At 49.5% G+C, this 20,922-nt stretch overlaps 2 protein-coding genes across 6 annotated transcripts in view; one reads left to right on the top strand and one right to left on the bottom strand.

Moving 5' to 3' along the window:
• The window catches only part of tmem269 (transmembrane protein 269), a 31,428-nt gene extending 30,541 nt beyond the window's left edge, over positions 1-887 (top strand). For all 3 annotated transcript variants that reach the window (NM_001126506.1, XM_031904805.1, XM_031904804.1), the window contains 1 exon segment: positions 195-887. In NM_001126506.1, coding sequence (NP_001119978.1) covers positions 195-304 — 110 coding nt within the window. In that variant the 3' untranslated portion in view covers positions 305-887.
• On the bottom strand, positions 812-20,872 carry LOC116412185 (tyrosine-protein kinase STYK1-like). Of its 3 annotated transcripts, none has more exons than XM_031905832.1 (10): positions 20,636-20,872; positions 8,259-8,409; positions 7,434-7,571; positions 6,746-6,970; positions 4,456-4,637; positions 4,061-4,144; positions 3,161-3,378; positions 2,911-2,951; positions 1,400-1,496; positions 812-1,223 (listed from the first exon to the last, which is right to left on the bottom strand). In XM_031905832.1, exons 2-10 carry the CDS (start codon positions 8,308-8,310, stop codon positions 1,049-1,051), a joined length of 1,212 nt encoding a protein of 403 aa, XP_031761692.1. In that variant the 5' UTR covers positions 8,311-8,409; positions 20,636-20,872; the 3' UTR covers positions 812-1,048. The 3 variants fall into 3 exon arrangements, with proteins under 3 accessions (XP_031761692.1, XP_031761691.1, XP_031761693.1); XM_031905831.1 differs by having other exon boundaries at positions 8,259-8,357; XM_031905833.1 differs by having other exon boundaries at positions 6,746-6,967; positions 8,259-8,357.
• Positions 20,873-20,922: the final 50 nt, after the last annotated feature.

Below are 20,922 nucleotides of genomic sequence, written 5' to 3'. Positions count from 1 at the left end.
AGGTCTCTCAGTTACCAAGCCAATGGTAGATGGTGTTTAGTCAAGAGTTTGGAGAAGACATGTCTGTATGATTAGGGTAAATATTCCCTCCTTGGGGCAATTACACTAAACTATGGTCCATTTTGGGTAAATGTTCTGTGGGTCAATCGTTGGGGTGCACATAACTGAGTGACTTTCTCTTTCCCTTCTGGCAGGTGTCTGTGTGATGTTCCTCTCGTTCTCCCCCTTGGTCTGTCTCTACCACCTCACGTGGTCCCTCTCCTACATTCTCTTCCCAGAATCCCTGTGGAACTGCAAAGTCTAAGCTCTCGGATGGTAGAGAGCAGCTCTCTGCCCCAAACTGCCCCAAGCACAAGTCTCTGCTCAACAACCCCCCCAAACCCACAGAGGAACGCCATGTTTGTGCTGCTTTGTTCTAGGGTTCTAGGGTGAGGTCTGTGTAGATGTGTCAAAGTCATCTTGCCCAAATGGAGCTTCATTAGCCTTGGGCTGGGCCTGGAGACCTTGGGGTCCCTCTACCAAGAGTGTGTTCTATCAGGTGGTACCATAAAGTAGTACCAAAGTGCCCCTACAGGGTACCACCCAAGTGTTTGTGGTGTGCAGTGCCATTCTAGGGGTATCTCAGGCTACCATAGTGGCTAGTGCCCCACAAGGGCCACCAGAACTCTCGCCCAATGACTGGACATGTAGACACCTCGGAGAGACTAACTGCCCCCAGCCACCTTCTCCATGACGCCAGTTCTTGCCCAACGTGTTGGCGCCACGCTGGCATTGGGCGGGCCCTTCCCTACCAGGATTAAGGGCCCAATGGTAATGTGTGAATGAGTTTATTGTAACCATTGGCCGGTGGCCCCGTGTGCTGTGTAAATAAAGATAAATCCATTGTCGGGGGGTTTGTGCCAACCAATCAGCTCGCTGTACCAGGGGTCTGTCCTGTGCAATGTGCCCCAGGGGCAAGAGGAACACAGAGGGAGGGGTGCTTTCCTTTCTTCCCAGAACCCCCCGGGGCTCCCAGTCCAGGTGAGTTGCCAGTCCCAGTACATGGGAATCAGGTAGGGATCCCAGCCAGGAGCAGGTAGTCACTTTGGCTAATAGAGTCGGGGGCAGTCAGTGCCGTCAGCCCATCGGCCCGGTCTCCGTGTTGGTTCAGCCATTTCACAATCTCGGTGAAACCGGGTCGGTCGTCCGGACCCCGGCGCCAGCAGCTGCCCATTAGCTCATACCTGGGGGGCACAGGAGAGGGTGGGTAAGGGGGGGGCCCATTTATATAATCACACATCAGTAGTAATGGGAAGGGCCCCCCTCATGCCCATATCACTCAAAGCATCATGGGAGTTGTAGTGCAACAAGAGATGTGGGGATGGAGGAAGCCAAGGGTTAAACACAATGTGGTACTTACAGGCCATTACTGCACTGGGCCGGCCTCTCCATGCGATGCCCCTTCTCCAGCTTGGGCAGCAATTGGGTGGGGGTAATATCGGGGTAAGGAGGCGACCCTGCCAACCAGAAAGAAACTCAGCGGGTAAATCAGATGGGCATCTCTTGTACCGAGTCATTAGCCCCGTACCCGGGGCAAGGAGGTGCCCATCTCATACCCTTGCCTACTGTGCCCATCTCATACTTCCACCTACTGTGCCCATCTCATACCCTCGCCCACTGTGCCCATCTCATACCCTTGCCTACTGTGCCCATCTCATACTTCCACCTACTGGGCCCATCTCATACCCTCGCCCACTGTGCCCATCTCATACCCCCACCTACTGTGCCCATCTCATACCCTTGCCTACTGTGCCCATGTCATACTTCCACCTACTGTGCCCATCTCATACCCTTGCCTACTGTGCCCATCTCATACCCTTGCCTACTGTGCCCATGTCATACCCCCACCTACTGTGCCTGTCTCATACCCTCGCCTACTGTGCCCATCTCATACCCTTGCCTACTGTGCCCATGTCATACCCCCACCTACTGTGCCCATCTGATACCCTTGCCTACTGTGCCCATCTCATACCCTTGCCTACTGTGCCCATGTCATACTTCCACCTACTGTGCCCATCTCATACCCTCGCCCACTGTGCCCATCTCATACCCTCACCTACTGTGCCCATCTCATACTTCCACCTACTGGGCCCATCTCATACCCTCGCCCACTGTGCCCATCTCATACCCCCACCTACTGTGCCCATCTCATACCCTTGCCTACTGTGCCCATGTCATACTTCCACCTACTGTGCCCATCTCATACCCCCACCTACTGGGCCCATCTCATACCCTTGCCTACTGTGCCCATCTCATACCCTTGCCTACTGTGCCCATGTCATACCCCCACCTACTGTGCCCATCTCATACCCTTGCCTACTGTGCCCATGTCATACCCCCACCTACTGTGCCCATCTCATACCCTTGCCTACTGTGCCCATCTCATACCCTTGCCTACTGTGCCCATGTCATACCCCCACCTACTGTGCCTGTCTCATACCCTCGCCTACTGTGCCCGTCTCATACCCTCGGCTACTGTGCCCGTCTCATACCCTCGCCTACTGTGCCCATCTCATACCCTCGCCTACTGTGCCCATCTCATACCCTTGCCTACTGTGCCCATCTCATACTTTCACCTACTGTGCCCGTCTCATACCCTCGCCTACTGTGCCCATCTCATACCCTTGCCTACTGTGCCCATCTCATACTTTCACCTACTGTGCCCATCTCATACCCTCGCCTACTGTACTCATCTCATACCCTCGCCTACTGTGCCCATCTCATACCCTCGCCTACTGTGCCCATCTCATACCCTCACCTACTGTGCCCATCTCATACCCTCACCTACTGTGCCCATCTCATACCCCCACCTACTGTGCCCGTCTCATACCCTCGCCTATAAAGCGCCACTCATACATGGCAGGAACGTACCCAGTGTGACCATCTCGTAGAGCAGAATGCCGAATGCCCACCTGGATGGGAGAGAAGAGGCAGTGAATGTGGTGCCAGCGGTGCCCAGGGATTGGCAGACACAGAGGGTCTGGCTATAAAGGGGCACAACACCCGCCCTCTTATCATTTATGAACCAATGAAATCGAATATGAGTAAAGCCTCCCGTACCCCTGGGGTACAACAGTCGGGGCCCAATGGGAATTCCCCGTCCCCTGTGCCAGTTACTCACACGTCGCTCTTCTCCGTGATGCCACCCTGTGCCAGCCTTTCTGGCGCCTGCCATTTCATGGGGACTCGGGCAGCTCTCCCCTCAGGAATGGAGCCCGTCCGGTGCAAAATGGCCGCCATGCCCAGACCGCACAGTTGGACACTCATGTCCTCGTGAACCACCACATTGTAAGCCGCCACGTTGGCATGGAGCAGGTTGTGTGCCCCTGCCAGGTACTCCTGTGGGTGAGAGACCTCCTCAGCTTCCCAGTACCAAGAGCCAATGGGAAACATTCATAGATACTGCCCCGCCCATCTGTAAGTGTTCCCTGAGTATTGGGTGGTCCCTTCTGTCAAGTCCTACCCCCCCGCACCCCTACTCTGAGTCTTCACACCTGCATGCCCCCCATGGTTTCCGTTTAGGTGGGACAGTCCCAAATTAGGGGTGGGGCTTACAGGAAACTGGGTGCGGTTTCAGTCACAATGGCTCCTGTACCAAGGGGCGGCCATTTTAAACCCCATCAAGGAGCATAGGCAAAGCGTCCCCCCTAATGGAACCGTCAGCCTCACTGGATCGCTGTAACCTGGAACATATAATATTGGTGCCAATTTTGGGGCTCAGTTCCCTTAGGTACAAATGGACCCATCGACAGTCTTCACATCGCTGGCACTTGCCCGCAGAAACTGGTTGCCCACATCCATGCCAATCACTGCTAGCCCCGCCCCCCACATGTTCCTTACTGAGGGGGGTCAATGTGTCTCCATAAAAACATTATTTAGAAGGTAAGAACTTGATTCACATGTATGTGTAGCGCCACCTGTAGGTGCCAAACAGGAAGTGCAAGGTGCCCACGTTGTATCTATTGGCCGCCCCAAGGAGCCCACTGGGGGGCTGGGTAAAGGCTATTGGCTCAATACCTACCAGGCCACTTGCCACTTGGGAAGCCATTGAGTAGACCTTCTTCTCGGTGATATTATAGAGAGGATCCTTAGCAGCGAGGTTGCCCTGTGGGGGGTGAAATGGAGAATGTAAAGGAAAATGACCCCCACAACTACATACGCACATACATTTCCCAAACCTGGTATATTGTGGGCCCTGTGTGGCATTGTGGGTATCTGTGACTCACCTGGGGGTACAATGTGGCCCTTTAATTGCCCATGAGTGGATCCATTCAGCATGTACCCCAACAGGGCAGTTACTACATTAACCCACATCCCAAAATACCTACATGTTTTAGGGAATATATTTGGGGGAGTCGGTATTTGGGGGAGTCGGTATTTGGGGGAGTCGGTATTTGGGGGAGTCGGTCTGGGTACCTCACGGGATCTCCAGAGAAAGTGAAGCAGATTCCCAAGGTTCATGGCTTTCAGGATGATGCACACTGGGCTCAAGGAGGTTCTACACCAATACATTTTCAGCAGGTTGTCGTGGTTACAGACCCGAGAGTAAAACCGGATGAGATCAATAAAATCCTGAGCTTCTCCGGGACTGCAGTTCTCTTTGGGACAGAACCAAGATACAAGAGGATAAAGGTTCTACAGAGACTGACAGTGGGTGAAGGTTCTACAGAGACTGACAGTGGGTGAAGGTTCTACAGAGACTGACAGTGGGTGAAGGTTCTACAGAGACTGACAGTGGATGAAGGTTCTACAGAGACTGACAGTGGGTGAAGGTTCTACAGAGACTGACAGTGAATGAAGGTTCTACAGAGACTGACAGTGGGTGAAGGTTCTACAGAGACTGACAGTGGGTGAAGGTTCTACAGAGACTGACAGTGGGTGAAGGTTCTACAGAGACTGACAGTGGGTGAAGGTTCTACAGAGACTGGCAGTGGATGAAGGTTCTACAGAGACTGACAGTGGGTGAAGGTTCTACAGAGACTGGCAGTGAGTGAAGGTTCTACAGAGATTGACAGTGGGTGAAGGTTCTACAGAGACTGACAGTAGGTGAAGGTTCTACAGAGACTGGCAGTGGATGAAGGTTCTACAGAGACTGACAGTGGGTGAAGGTTCTACAGAGACTGGCAGTGAGTGAAGGTTCTACAGAGATTGACAGTGGGTGAAGGTTCTACAGAGACTGACAGTGGGTGAAGGTTCTACAGAGACTGACAGTGGATGAAGGTTCTACAGAGACTGACAGTGGGTGAAGGTTCTACAGAGACTGACAGTGGGTGAAGGTTCTACAGAGACTGACAGTGGGTGAAGGTTCTACAGAGACTGACAGTGGGTGAAGGTTCTACAGAGACTGACAGTGGGTGAAGGTTCTAGAGACACTGACAGTGGATGAAGGTTCTACAGAGATTGACAGTGGGTGAAGGTTCTACAGAGACTGACAGTGAGAGAAGGTTCTACAGAGACTGACAGTGGGTGAAGGTTCTAGAGACACTGACAGTGGATGAAGGTTCTACAGAGACTGGCAGTGAGTGAAGGTTCTACAGAGATTGACAGTGGGTGAAGGTTCTACAGAGACTGACAGTGGATGAAGGTTCTACAGAGACTGACAGTGGGTGAAGGTTCTACAGAGACTGACAGTGAGAGAAGGTTCTACAGAGACTGACAGTGGGTGAAGGTTCTACAGAGACTGACAGTGGGTGAAGGTTCTACAGAGACTGACAGTGGGTGAAGGTTCTACAGAGACTGACAGTGGATGATGGTTCTACAGAGACTGACAGTGGATGAAGGTTCTACAGAGACTGGCAGTGGATGAAGGTTCTACAGAGACTGACAGTGGGTGAAGGTTCTACAGAGACTGGCAGTGAGTGAAGGTTCTACAGAGACTGACAGTGGATGAAGGTTCTACAGAGACTGACAGTGGATGAAGGTTCTACAGAGACTGACAGTGGATGAAGGTTCTACAGAGACTGACAGTGGATGAAGGTTCTACAGAGACTGACAGTGGGTGAAGGTTCTACAGAGACTGACAGTGGGTGAAGGTTCTACAGAGACTGACAGTGGGTGAAGGTTCTACAGAGACTGACAGTGGATGAAGGTTCTACAGAGACTGACAGTGGATGAAGGTTCTACAGAGACTGACAGTGGATGAAGGTTCTACAGAGACTGACAGTGGGTGAAGGTTCTACAGAGACTGACAGTGGGTGAAGGTTCTACAGAGACTGACAGTGGGTGAAGGTTCTTCAGAGACTGACAGTGGGTGAAGGTTCTACAGAGACTGACAATGGGTGAAGGTTCTACAGAGACTGACAATGGGTGAAGGTTCTACAGAGACTGACAGTGGGTGAAGGTTCTACAGAGACTGACAGTGGGTGAAGGTTCTACAGAGACTGACAGTGGGTGAAGGTTCTACAGAGACTGACAGTGGGTGAAGGTTCTACAGAGACTGACAGTGGGTGAAGGTTCTACAGAGACTGACAGTGGGTGAAGGTTCTACAGAGACTGACAGTGGGTGAAGGTTCTACAGAGACTGACAGTGGGTGAAGGTTCTACAGAGACTGACAGTGGGTGAAGGTTCTACAGAGACTGACAGTGGGTGAAGGTTCTACAGAGACTGACAGTGGATAAAGGTTCTACAGAGACTGAGAGTGGGTGAAGGTTCTACTGGACTGGTATCTCCTACCCTGCTTGTTGGTTATTTACCCTTTACACTCACCTGAAAGCTCCTTGATGATGACCCTGTGCCTGACATTGGGTTCCCCCGGTTCATACAGACACGCGCCACTGATGCGCCCAAACTGACCGGGGCAAATTTTAACCACATCCTGGATTGTCCACCCATCTGGCAGCTCCCACCTCTGCAGTTCAGTGTCCGGGAACCCGAGAGTATTCTCATAGACTGCGGCAGCATTGACGGCCCATTCTCCATAGCCCTCACCTGCTGGAAACAGATCCTGACTCCACTACTGCCCATACAGTGTGTGAGAGTGAGTGTGTGAGAATGAGTGAGTGCATGAGTGAGTGTATGAGCGAGTGTGTGTGTAAGAGTGTGTGAGTAAGTGTGTGAGAGTGAGCGTGTGCGTGAGAGTGAGTGTGTGAGCGAGTGTGTGTGTAAGTGTGTGAGTGAGTGAGTGAGTGAGTGAGTGTAATGAGTGAGTGTGAGTATAATGAGTGAGTGAGTGTGTGAGTGTAAGTGTGAGTATAATGAGTGAGTGTGTGAGTGTGAGTATAATGAGTGTGTGAGTGTAAGTATAATGAGTGAGTGAGTGTAAGTGTGAGTATAATGAGTGTGTGAGTGTAAGTGTGAGTATAATGAGTGAGTGAGTGTAAGTGTGAGTATAATGAGTGAGTGTGTGAGTGTAAGTGTGAGTATAATGAGTGAGTGCAAAGTGTTACCTTCATACCTGGGGTTCTAGAATCACAATGTATTTTCTTCCTCCGGTTCCGAATTGATTTCCACAGAATAACCAGAACCACCAGCAGAGTTGGAGCCGTGAGCAGAACCGGAATGATAATCACTGAGTTCTGCCACTCATCCTCATCTGGAACAGAAGAGCTGGTTACAGAACCAATGATCCGGAACACCTGGCATCAGGCTGTGGGTTCTAGTTCAGTAAGAGCACCACTGGAGTAAGGACTGTTGGGGTTTAAAGATTTTCCCAGCATTCCCAGCATTAGGATTTGCAGTAAGGGCCACAGTGAGGGCCACTAGTCCCTGGCACGGGTCTGTCCTCATTTCAATGAGCAAAATATGTGATTTCCCCGTGTCTTTCTGCTCGGGATCCATTTAGCAATTACAGACCAGTGAGTCTGACCCCAGGCATTCAATAGGTTTGATTCTGTAAGGAAATCCCTTTGTGTCTCTGAATCTCACATTGACCCCAGAGGTGGCAACTCCTCTTTGAACCTGCCCTTCTAACAAACAGGGGCAGTTAGATAAGCCCCAACATACTGACACTTGTGGTTCTAGATCCACTTGCGATTCAATGAGAAGAACCGATCTCACTGTTTATCCCATAGAAACTCTCCTGAAGGGAAAACCTGGAACTGGATCAGGAGAAACATCTTCTCCCGGAACTGAGTCCGGCCCATTATTGGGTGCAGAGGAGACGTTGGAAGCAGCCACAACCATTGGTTTAGCCCAGCTCAGTGTTGCCCCCCTGTGGGGCCCCTCAGTACTGTCACTCAAATGTCACCTGGGATTCCCCTCAGTTCATGGGAAAACTCACCGGAGCGGAAGTCCTGGGAGGAATTGTTTGGCGCCCCCTGCAGTTGCTCCATCGGCCTCGGTCTCGTTCAGGTCACCAACAGGCAGTCGCTGCATCAGCCTGAGAGGGATTAAAGGGGTTCTGTTGTGTCACAAGTGGGGGGTTTATATCTCTGAAAATAACACACAATGTAGCGCACCCAACCAATGAGAATTCACCAGTGAGCCCCACTTCTTTTGGGGGGGTCTGTAAACTGGAATTGTCCTACCTAACTCTACATGTATTGGACTTCAATACTCAGCCAGTGATTGGCAACTTTGTTGCTTATTTGCCAATGTTGCTCTCACATATCACATATTTCAAGCAACATATGTAGCGATTATTGGAAAACCTTCTTCCTCTCACTTGTAACTCGCAGAGGGTTTTTAGTGAGACTGGGCACGATGTTTGGGTAAGTATTATTGGAAATTAATTAAGCCTGATTTTTCATTTCAAATAAAGGTACATACCCCAATATGTCTCATTTATTTATACACAAGATCTTTATTGACTCTACTGGATACTTCGTACTGAAACTAATGGTAAGTATATAGTGATATCTTCATTCCTTAGAATTGCATTTGTATATTGTACTGTTCCACTGAAGATCGCAAATCTCCTTTGACCTTCGGGTTAGCAAATACACAACCATTACATTGCGATTAGTGTTGATAGTTATCAGAAGAGTTTACACCCACCCTAATATAGCGATCATTCACACCGGCTGGGAGAGGAAGTTTTATCTCAGTGTTTGTTTTACCAATTCCTTATTCCACATAAACTCCCCCCTCCCGGATAGATCAATCCCGCAAGTAGTGTTTTAATACAAAGGAATCATTTTACCGAAGAGTTATGCAGATAAATTACCTATAAGGAATTATTGGAGTATTGGGGAGTATTTTACCTCCGTACTTGGCGGTAGTGGACACTGGATTGTGATGTTTACGTAAGCAGTTCTATTGTTATAATCCTTGTACTCGATCGCAATGTTCCCTCTACACAGGGAAATTACAATCACTTCAACAATCTGACTACAGACATGCGATCAAGCCTAGGGTACTAGCCAGGGGAAGTTGTACTTGCCTCCACGATACTGGGCATGTACAATTAACAATTAACCCTTTATGAACTCCCAGACCGGAACAGTGCCCGTGCCTACTACTTCAAGATCGACCCGTCAGCACCGGCCTAATAACTGCATCGCTGCTCGCGGTCAGCATATCGAGTCTGCTCAATTGCCCACTGAAATTTGGAAACGGGATACCTGTGCCTACCACCTCGGCAACAGGTTAACCCCTCAGCAATAACCAATCACTATCAACGTTACTTCCGATAGCCAAACTCACCATACAATTTCTGCCATTCAGCGTGCCGCAACTATACAACGGACCTGTGCCTACTATTACCAATCAGTACCTCGGCAACAGATTACCGTTAACTAAATACACAAAATACATCAATCGCCTGCGTCAGGTTTGTTACCCCCCAATATCAGATTTCCCTATTGTGAAATCTACTGTGCCTACTACTCAATTTCCATTACCTTGGCACAGAGATAAACAGATCCAGAATATCAATGCCAAAATTCGTGCCTATTTTTACCACTCAATACCGTTATTGGCTTAAATACACTAAATACACCGATCGTCTCTAATAGAGACAGATTAACTACCCTCCACGGTTAGATTTCCAAATTAACGTGCCTACTACTCAATTTCTATTACCTCGGCACATAAATATACAGATCTAGGGTGTGAACGCCGACGCGCGTTTCACAACAGCTTTATCAAGGCGAATTTTTCCCTTTTCCCGGGGAATCGTTTTTAAACTCTCATCGGCCAATCATTGCATTCCTTTCTAAGGCCATCCCCTTTTCCCCATTACCTGTCATTACTGCTCATCACATAGTTGCTCCTTGAGCTTTAATTCAGGGGTTACAGAAATCTCATGTTCCGGATGAGGTTCCATATTATCAATCTTAACAATTTTATCAGTGACCATAATACCGGAAAGGGCATATCATAATTCAGTATTTTTTATGCAAATGTTTTTATTATTAATGATTTATTAAGAATGTCTACCTTATTATGTCTCTTAAAGGAGATATGCTTTTCATTAATTGTCCTCTCAAAAAGGCCCGGTGCGTGAATATAGGAAAAAACAATTTTCGGAAAGTTGCTGCCGTGTCTTTTGCCAAAAGTAATAAAGGTCCCGAGTTTATTGCTCTTCCTAAATTCTATTATATATTTTCTCACGGAGGTCGTTTTTAATGGTTTATACTTGCTTTACAAAATAAAGTGACTATATTCATACTATGTATATATCTATAAATATTATGATCTAAATACACTGGTGTGTAGCTCATAGTGTGTAAGTTGTGATTAGTTGTCTTCTCTATTGTCTCTATCTTGCCCTACTGTCCCCATCTTGCCCTACTGTCTCCATCTTGCCCTACTGTCTCCATCTTGTCCTACTGTCCCCATCTTGTCCTGCTGTCCCATCTTGCCCTGCTGTCTCCATCTTGTCCTACTGTCTCCATCTTGTCCTACTGTCTCCATCTTGCCCTACTGTCTCCATCTTGTCCTACTGTCTCCATCTTGTCCTACTGTCTCCATCTTGTCCTACTGTCCCCATCTTGTCCTACTGTCCCCATCTTGCCCTGCTGTCCCCATCTTGCCCTGCTGTCCCATCTTGCCCTGCTGTCTCCATCTTGTCCTACTGTCTCCATCTTGTCCTACTGTCTCCATCTTGTCCTACTGTCCCATCTTGTCCTACTGTCCCCATCTTGCCCTGCTGTCCCATCTTGCCCTGCTGTCTCCATCTTGTCCTACTGTCTCCATCTTGTCCTACTGTCCCCATCTTGCCCTGCTGTCCCATCTTGTCCTACTGTCTCCATCTTGTCCTACTGTCCCCATCTTGCCCTACTGTCTCCATCTTGCCCTACTGTCTCCATCTTGTCCTACTGTCCCCATCTTGTCCTGCTGTCCCATCTTGCCCTGCTGTCTCCATCTTGTCCTACTGTCTCCATCTTGTCCTACTGTCCCCATCTTGCCCTACTGTCTCCATCTTGCCCTACTGTCTCCATCTTGCCCTACTGTCCCCATCTTGCCCTACTGTCTCCATCTTGTCCTACTGTCCCCATCTTGTCCTACTGTCTCCATCTTGTCCTACTGTCTCCATCTTGTCCTACTGTCCCCATCTTGCCCTACTGATGGAAACCTCAATAAGTTTCTGACTGCACAGCGAGTGTGGGAGCTGCTAGCGAGTTTTGCATGTAATCTAAAGTGTTGCATGTAAATTTAAGTGTATAGTAGGCGTTTAAAACAAAAAAGGCGTTTGGGGTTACTGTGCATGCTGGGAGTGCTGGTTGAAAGGAGAAAGTAAGTGCAATTAACTAACTGCTGTGTGACTTGTAAGTGCTACCTGGCTGATTGAGCTACTAATTAAGGGGGTGGAGTAAATCTGGTAAATTCTCAACAGACATTTGGCTGTTTGGTTTGAACCTCAATAAGTTTCTGACTGCACAGCGAGTGTGGGAGCTGCTAGCGAGTGTTGCATGTAATCTAAAGTGTTGCATGTAAATTTAAGTGTATAGCAGGCGTTTAAAACAAAAAAGGCGTTTGAAACTTAAAAGGCACTATACAAGGGATTGCACTTGGGAGACTGTAAGTACCAGTTGCAATATGAGTTGCAGTATGATTGCTGGTGTTACTCAGTGTGCATCTTGTCGCATGTATGGGGTCCTGGAGCAGCAGTTCCATGCAGCATTTACTTGTGAGAGATGCAGGTGGGTTTTCCTCTTGGAATCTGAGGTGCAGAATCTAAGGGGGGAACTGGCAGCACTGAGGGGGCAAACATGGGGGAGAACAGGAGGCTCACTGAGCAACCACTGGCAGGGGCCGGTGTAGTGGGGGGGGGAGAAGGGACAGTGGAGGTTAATGAGGGAGACAAATTTGTGACAGTTAAGAGGGGCAGTAGGGGACACAAGGGTAGGGGGGCTGGTTCAAAGCTTGTACAAACCAACAGATTTGCCGCTTTAGGTGAAGATGCTGGGGAAGACAGCTCTGAGCTGGCGTGTATGGAGCAGGCTGACTCTCAGAGCCCCCTGGGAGCCGGCACCTCTAATACAGGTGGGGGGAATAGTGCTAGGGAGGGAAGGCAGCTCTGAGCTGGCATGTATGGAGCAGGCTGACTCTCAGAGCCCCCTGGGAGCCGGCACCTCTAATACAGGTGGGGGGAGTAGTGCTAGGGAGGGAAGGCAGGCTATAGTTGTAGGGGATTCAATTATTAGAAAGGTGGATAGGGTAATTTGTCGCAAAGACCCTACATGCCGAACTGTGTGTTGCTTGCCTGGTGCTAGGGTTCGGCATGTGGTGGAACGAGTGGGCAGATTGTTGGGAGGGGCTGGGGAAGACCCGGCGGTCTTGGTACACATAGGTACCAATGACAAAGTTAGAGGAGGGGGGGAAGCCCCGGCGGTTGGGGGTACACATAGGTACCAATGACAAAGTTAGAGGAGGGGGGGAAGCCCCGGCGGTTGGGGGTACACATAGGTACCAATGACAAAGTTAGAGGAGGGGGGGAAGTCCTCAAGAACGATTTTAAAAAGCTAGGTGCGAAGTTGAGGGCGAGGACTTCCAAGGTAATTTTCTCAGAGATATTCCCTGTGCCACGAGCAACATTAAGAAGGCAGCGGGAGCTCAGGGAGATTAATGCCCGGCTGAGAGATTGGTGCAGGGAGGAGGGCTTTGGGTTTCTCCAGAACTGGGCTGATTTCTCAGTCGGCTACAGGCTCTTTGCCAGGGATGGGGGGCACCTCAATGATGATGGGGCAGCTGCTTTGGGGGAAAAGATGGCTAGAGGGTTGGAGGAGATTTTAAACTAGGAGTGGGGGGGGAGGGTGCAGAGGGAAATTCTGTGGGAGACAGGATAGATGGGGTAGTGGGCATAGTAAGGGAAATTGGGGGAGGAGACTTGCTTCGGGTACTGATAATGGCAGGGAGGCCCATAAGTTGTTTACACGTCATTCTCACGCCGGAACCAGTATTAAATGTATGTTTACCAATGCAAGGAGTCTGACTGGTAAAATGGGAGAGCTGGAGGTACTGGCGTTGGAGCGGAAATATGATGGGATTGGTGTTGCTGAAACTTGGTTGAATGAGTCTCATGACTGGGCAGTTAATATTGGGGGGTATACATTGTTTCGGAGGGACAGGGGCAATAGAAAAGGAGGAGGAGTGTGTCTGTTCATTAAGCAGGAATTAAAAGCAAATATTAGGGAGGAAGTGATGGGGTTAACAGAGGGAGCTGAATCCTTATGGGTTGAGCTTCTCACAGATAGTAAAGAATCTACCAAACTAATTGTAGGGGTATGCTATAGCCCCCCTAATGTAAGCGAAGAGGAGGAGGCCCAGCTCCTGTTGCAAATAGAAAAGGCTGCTAGTTTGGGGCAAGTGATAATAATGGGGGATTTTAATTACCCTGATATTGACTGGGGCAATAGTACTGCCAGGGCAGTAACTGGGAACAAGTTTATAAACTTGCTGCATGACAACTTTATGTCACAGGTTGTTGAGGAGCCAACCAGGAACAATGCTATACTGGATCTAGTGATCTCTAATGGCCCAGAACGTATAGCAAATGTGCAAGTGGTTGAACCCCTGGGTAATAGTGACCATAATGTTATTTCATTTGATGTTTGGTGCAGGAAACAAATTTACACGGGGGCAACAAAGACACTGAATTTTAGGAAGGCAAATTTTACCCCCCTAAGGGCAGCGCTTCAGGGCATAGATTGGGGCATTATGTTTTCTGATAAAAACACAGAGCAGAAATGGTTGTCATTTAAAATGATATTAAATCATTACTGTTCTCAATTCATTCCATTAATAAGAAAAAGTAGAAGTGTAAGAATCACCCTATGTGGCTTAACTCTGAGGGAAAGAAGTTAATAGGGAGAAAAAGGAAAGCTTTTAAGAAATATAAGTCAGAGGGGACAGTAGCTGCGTTTAATGAATATAAACACTATAACAAGTGTGTAAAACAGCAATCCGGAAGGCAAAGATAGAAAATGAGGAGCGCATCGCGGCCGAGGCCAAGACTAACCCCAAAAAGTTATTTAAGTATATTAATAGTAAAAAGATGCAGGTTGAGGGTGTGGCCCCATTGAGTTATAATAACAATATGGTTACAGCGGATACAGAAAAGGCAGATGTGCTTAACCAGTTCTTTTCTTCTGTGTATACAGTAGGGGGAGCCAGTGGGCCAAGTCTCACCCAATAGCTTCACTGTTGCCTCAGCTCCAACTACACAGTGGTTGGCACAGGATATGGTGCTTAAAGGGTTACACACAATAAATGTAAACAAGGCACCTGGGCCAGATGGAATACCCCCTCGGGTACTGAGAGAGCTAGGGGCAGAATTGCAGTGGCCCTTGTTTCTGATCTTCTCAGACTCTCTTTCATCAGGTATGGTACCTAGGGATTGGAAGAAGGCGAATGTCACTCCCATATTTATACAGGGAGTAAGATCTCAGCCTGGCAATTATAGGCCTGTAAGTCTGACATCCGTGGTGGGCAAGTTATTTGAAGGCTTGTTAAGGGATCACATTCAAAATTATGTAGTGGAGAATGGCATTATGGGTAGGAATCAGCATGGCTTTATGAAGGACAGGTCATGTCAGACCAATTTAATTGCTTTTTATGATGAGGTAAGTAAGAAGCTGGACAGTGGGGGGGGCAGTAGATATAATCTATTTGGATTTTGCCAAAGCATTTGATACCGTTCCCCACAAACGACTGCTTTCTAAGCTAAGGTCTATTGGTCTTAGTGAAGCCGTTTGCACATGGATAGAAAACTGGCTACAGGATCGGGTACAGAGGGTGGTTGTTAATGGCACATTCTCTACTTGGAATAAGGTTCTCAGTGGGGTCCCTCAGGGTTCTGTACTGGGTCCACTTTTGTTTAATTTGTTCATAAATGACTTAGGGGAGGGTATTATGAGTAATGTATCAGTGTTTGCAGATGACACAAAACTCTGCAGACCAGTCAATTCTATCCAGGATGTGACATCCCTGCAGCAGGATCTTGACCAACTGGCAATCTGGGCAGCTAAGTGGCAGATGGGATTTAATGTGGATAAATGTAAGGTCATGCACCTGGGGTGTAAAAATATGCAAGCCCCGTATAACCTTAATGGGACTGCACTAGGCAAATCCCTAATGGAGAAGGACCTTGGAGTCCTTGTAGATAATAAACTTGGCTGTAGCAAGCAATGCCAGGCAGCAGCTGCAAGGGCAAACAGGGTATTGAGCTGTATTAAAAGGGGTATAGATTCACGGGAGGAGGGGGTTATTATTCCCCTTTACAGAGCGCTGGTAAGGCCCCATCTAGAATATGCTGTTCAGTTTTGGTCTCCAGTGCTCAAACGGGACATTATTGAGCTAGAGAGGGTCCAGAGAAGGGCAACTAAGCTGGTAAAGGGTATGGGCTCAGTTATGGGGAAAGACTGGCCCAGTTGGGTCTGTTTACACTGGGGAAGGGGCAGTTAAGAGGTGACATGATAGCTATGTATAAATATATAAAGGGATCATATAATAACCTCTCTAATGTTTTATTTACCAGTAGGTCCTTCCAACGGGCACGAGGGCACCCACTCCGTTTAGAAGAAGGGAGGTTCCATTTAAATATTCGGAAAGGATTTTTTACAGTGAGAGCTGTGAAGTTGTGGAATTCCCTCCCCGAATCAGTCGTACTGGCTGATACATTATATAGCTTTATATAGGGGCTGGATGGATTCTTAGCAAGTGAGGGAATACACGGTTATGGGAGATAGCTCTCAGTACAAGTGAGGGAATACAGGGGTAGGGGAGATAGCTCTCAGTACAAGTGAGGGAATACAGGGGTAGGGGAGATAGCTCTCAGTACAAGTGAGGGAATACAGGGGTAGAGGGGATAGCTCTCAGTACAAGTGAGGGAATACAGGGGTAGGGGAGATAGCTCTCAGTACAAGTGAGGGAATACAGGGTAGGGGAGATAGCTCTCAGTACAAGTGAGGGAATACAGGGGTAGGGGGGATAGCTCTCAGTACAAGTGAGGGAATACAGGGGTAGGGGGGATAGCTCTCAGTACAAGTGAGGGAATACAGGGGTATGGGAGATAGCTCTCAGTACAGTGAGGGAATACAGGGGTAGGGGGGATAGCTCTCAGTACAAGTGAGGGAATACAGGGGTAGGGGGGATAGCTCTCAGTACAAGTGAGGGAATACAGGGGTAGGGGAGATAGCTCTCAGTACAAGTGAGGGAATACAGGGGTAGGGGGGATAGCTCTCAGTACAAGTGAGGGAATACAGGGGTAGGGGGGATAGCTCTCAGTACAAGTGAGGGAATACAGGGGTAATGGGGGATAGCTCTCAGTACAAGTGAGGGAATACAGGGGTAGGGGAGATAGCTCTCAGTACAAGTGAGGGAATACAGGGGTAGGGGGGATAGCTCTCAGTACAAGTGAGGGAATACAGGGGTATGGGGGAGATAGCTCTCAGTACAAGTGAGGGAATACAGGGGTAGGGGGGATAGCTCTCAGTACAAGTGAGGGAATACAGGGGTAGGGGGGATAGCTCTCAGTACAAGTGAGGGAATACAGGGGTAGGGGGATAGCTCTCAGTACAAGTGAGGGAATACAGGGGTAGGGGGGATAGCTCTCAGTACAAGTGAGGGAATACAGGGGTAGGGGAGATAGCTCTCAGTACAAGTGAGGGAATACAGGGGTAGGGGAGATAGCTCTCAGTACAAGTGAGGGAATACAGGGGTAGGGGGATAGCTCTCAGTACAAGTGAGGGAATACAGGGGTAGGGGGGATAGCTCTCAGTACAAGTGAGGGAATACAGGGGTAGGGGAGATAGCTCTCAGTACAAGTGAGGGAATACAGGGGTAGGGGGGATAGCTCTCAGTACAAGTGAGGGAATACAGGGGTAGGGGGGATAGCTCTCAGTACAAGTGAGGGAATACAGGGGTAGGGGGGATAGCTCTCAGTACAAGTGAGGGAATACAGGGGTAGGGGGGATAGCTCTCAGTACAAGTGAGGGAATACAGGGGTAGGGGGGATAGCTCTCAGTACAAGTGGGGGAATACAGGGGTAGGGGAGATAGCTCTCAGTACAAGTGAGGGAATACAGGGGTAGGGGAGATAGCTCTCAGTACAAGTGAGGGAATACAGGGGTATGGGGGATAGCTCTCAGTACAAGTGAGGGAATACAGGGGTATGGGAGATAGCTCTCAGTACAAGTTGCCCCAGGGACTGGTCCGATTGCCATCTTGGAGTCAGGAAGGAATTTTTTCCCCTCTGAGGCAAATTAGAGAGGCTTCAGATGGGGTTTTTTGCCTTCCTCTGGATCAACTTGTAGTTAGGCAGGTTATATATAGGCATTATGGTTGAACTTGATGGACGTATGTCTTTTTTCAACCCAACTTACTATGTTACTATGTTACTATGTTACTGTCTCCATCTTGCCCTACTGTCTCCATCTTGCCCTACTGTCTCCATCTTGCCCTACTGTCTCCATCTTGCCCTACTGTCTCCATCTTGCCCTACTGTCTCCATCTTGCCCTACTGTCTCCATCTTACCCTACTGTCTCCATCTTGTCCTACTGTCCCCATCTTGCCCTACTGTCTCCATCTTGCCCTACTGTCTCCATCTTACCCTACTGTCTCCATCTTGTCCTACTGTCCCCATCTTGCCCTACTGTCTCCATCTTGCCCTACTGTCTCCATCTTGCCCTACAGTCTCCATCTTGCCCTACTGTCTCTATCTTGCCCTACTGTCCCCATCTTGTCCTACTGTCCCCATCTTGCCCTACAGTCTCCATCTTGCCCTACTGTCTCTATCTTGCCCTACTGTCCCCATCTTGCCCTACTGTCCTCCATCTTGCCCTACTGTCTCCATCTTGCCCTACTGTCTCCATCTTACCCTAACTGTCTCCATCTTGTCCTACTGTCCCATCTTGCCCTACTGTCTCCATCTTGCCCTACTGTCTCCATCTTGCCCTACAGTCTCCATCTTGCCCCTACTGTCCTCTATCTTGCCCTACTGTCCCCATCTTGCCCTACTGTCTCCATCTTGCCCTACAGTCTCCATCTTGCCCTACTGTCTCTATCTTGCCCTACTGTCTCCATCTTGCCGTACTGTCTCCATCTTGCCCCTCCATCTGTCTCCTCCATCTTGTCCTACTGTTCCTCTTGCCTACTGTCTCCATCTTGTCCTACTGTCTCCCATCTTGCCTACTGTCTCCACTGTCCTCCATCTTGCCCTACAGTCTCCATCTTGCCCTACTGTCCTCTATCTTGCCCTACTGTCCCCATCTTGTCCTAACTGTCCCCATCTTGCCCTACAGTCTCCATCTTGCCCTACTGTCTCTATCTTGCCCTAACTGTCCCCATCTTGCCCTACTGTCTCCATCTTGCCCTACTGTCTCCATCTTGCCCTACTGTCTCCATCTTACCCTACTTGTCTCCATCTTGTCCTACTGTCCCATCTTGCCCTACTGTCTCCATCTTGCCCTACTGTCTCCATCTTGCCCTACTGTCTCTATCTTGCCCTACTGTCCCCATCTTGCCCTACTGTCTCCATCTTGCCCTACAGTCTCCATCTTGCCCTACTGTCTCTATCTTGCCCTACTGTCTCCATCTTGCCCTACTGTCTCCATCTTGCCCTACTGTCTCCATCTTACCCTACTGTCTCCATCTTGTCCTACTGTCCCCATCTTGCCCTACTGTCTCCATCTTGCCCTACTGTCTCCATCTTGCCGTACTGTCTCCATCTTGCCCTACTGTCTCCATCTTGTCCTACTTGTCTCCATCTTGTCCTACTGTCTCCATCTTGCCCTACTGTCCCCGTCTTGCCCTACTGTCTCCATCTTGCCCTACTGTCTCCATCTTGCCCTACTGTCTCCATCTTGACAGTAAGAGACTGACCGACACAAGGACAAGATCACATGATGAGGGGACAGAATGACAGTCAGCTCTGTATGTGACACTTTATTGTCCCTCTGGCTCCGCCCCCAGTAGTTTCCCAAGTCCATGAACCCACAAGGTCTCTGGTTAATAAATGATTTATTTGCTGATCGAGTTCCCTTATCAGAGAGTCAATAACACAGAAGTATAGCCGGGAGATAAGGGGACACGCCTGTGCTAATGGGCTCTGGGGCCCCCAGTAATGTGACAAGAGCTGGGGGGCCACCGGCGGGACCCCCCCCCCCCAATGGCACCTCCTGCACTGAGAGAATTCCTGGCCCAAAGCAAATACCCCCGTGCCCAGTTCTATGCCCCGCGAGCTAATTGGTTCCAGTAATAATGAGGGGGAGTAATTAGTGGGGGCAGAGCCTGATCCCCATTGTCTCTAATCCCCCTGCCCCCCTCCAGCTGTTACTGAACTACAACTCCCAGAACCCACTGGGGCAGCCGCAGCCCAATACCCCAGATACATCAGTCCCCTCTTGCCCCCCGTGTGTCTCACTATACACCCGATGCCACACTCACTGCCCAGTACCTCACCCTGTAGGAGCCACGTTTGCACCCGCAATGCCCGCTCCCGGGGCAGGGATTCTGGGTAAGCAGCTGTTGCCATGGAGACGGTTATTGGGAGCGATTGAAGATAATTTTCTAATCATTGTCCCTGAATGGGAATCTTTTACCCTTTGCCCCCAGTGAGGAATTTGCCCTTCTGCCCCCGGGGTGCCAGCGAGGAGCCCTCACAGTATTAGGGGGTTGTACCAAGTAAACCCAACGGGGGGATCAGATCCCCAGGGAAGTGCATTGAGCCTGCAGGTTGGCCAAATGCCCCTACATGTGACTCTGTGCCACCCTGGGCACTACCTGTTGCCCCCAACAAACAGATGCCAGTGAGTCTCTATGAAGCCATGGGAGTGTCTGTGCTGTATATATATATATATACAGTATATATACAGGGTAATATGTGGTACTGTTCCTTTAAGAGCCCATACCAAACACATAGTGGGGGGGTGCCATTTATATTGGCCCAGAGATCCCCAGAGACCACTCAGCAGGGCAGAGATTAACCCCTTCAGTGCCAAAGTGGGGGGCAGGACTAGGGATGCACCCAGAATCCTTTGGGAAAGATTTGGCTGAACGAGACCATCTGTACTGTCGCCATGATGCCCCCTGTGATACCCACACACAGAATGTGCCCCCCCCAGAGACTAAACCTTCCAAGCCAATTCTAAAGGAAAACGTGAGACTGTCGGTTTGGAGACCCCCCCCCCGCAGCGGATCCCCCCAAGTTGCTGAGTAAACAGGCAGCGTTGGCGCAGAATAACGGGCATTGGGTGAGGGGGGGTTGGCACTTACCCTGTCGCATCCATGGGATTCAGAGCTGAGAGCCGGGCGATGCCCCCGAGGGCCCCATGCCCAGAGCAGTGTCGGGGGGCAGATCCTGGCTGGGGGGGTAAATAGGAGGAGTCTATACCACCACTCTATACCAGTCCCAGCATGTCTGGCTCTGCCCGCAGTCACCCAGGTGCCAAGGAGCTGCTGTCTGTCACCCTGTCCCCGCACAACTGAGACCAAACTTTGCCCTGAGTTACCCGCCCCTCCTGTACCTGCCCCTCCCCGGGGCTGATAAGCCCACACGTGTG

This window comes from Xenopus tropicalis, chromosome 7 (genome assembly GCF_000004195.4).
Source record: "Xenopus tropicalis strain Nigerian chromosome 7, UCB_Xtro_10.0, whole genome shotgun sequence".
In the NCBI taxonomy this organism is placed as follows: Eukaryota; Metazoa; Chordata; class Amphibia; order Anura; family Pipidae; genus Xenopus; species Xenopus tropicalis.
Note: the sequence above shows the minus strand (reverse complement) of the source record. Positions and strands in the feature narration are given on the sequence as shown.

What these genes read in the sequence shown, in the direction of transcription:
- LOC116412185 (XM_031905832.1), bottom strand. Translation starts at nt 8,310, where the DNA reads ATGGAGCAACTGCAGGGGGCGCCAAACAATTCCTCCCAGGACTTCCGC. An exon ending in CCCAAGTGGCAAGTGGCCTG is followed by an intron (nt 3,379 to 4,060) that starts GTAGGTATTGAG and finishes TCTCACCCACAG; the next exon opens with GAGTACCTGGCAGGGGCACA. An exon ending in CTACGAGATGGTCACACTGG is followed by an intron (nt 1,497 to 2,910) that starts GTACGTTCCTGC and finishes TCTGGTTGGCAG; the next exon opens with GGTCGCCTCCTTACCCCGAT.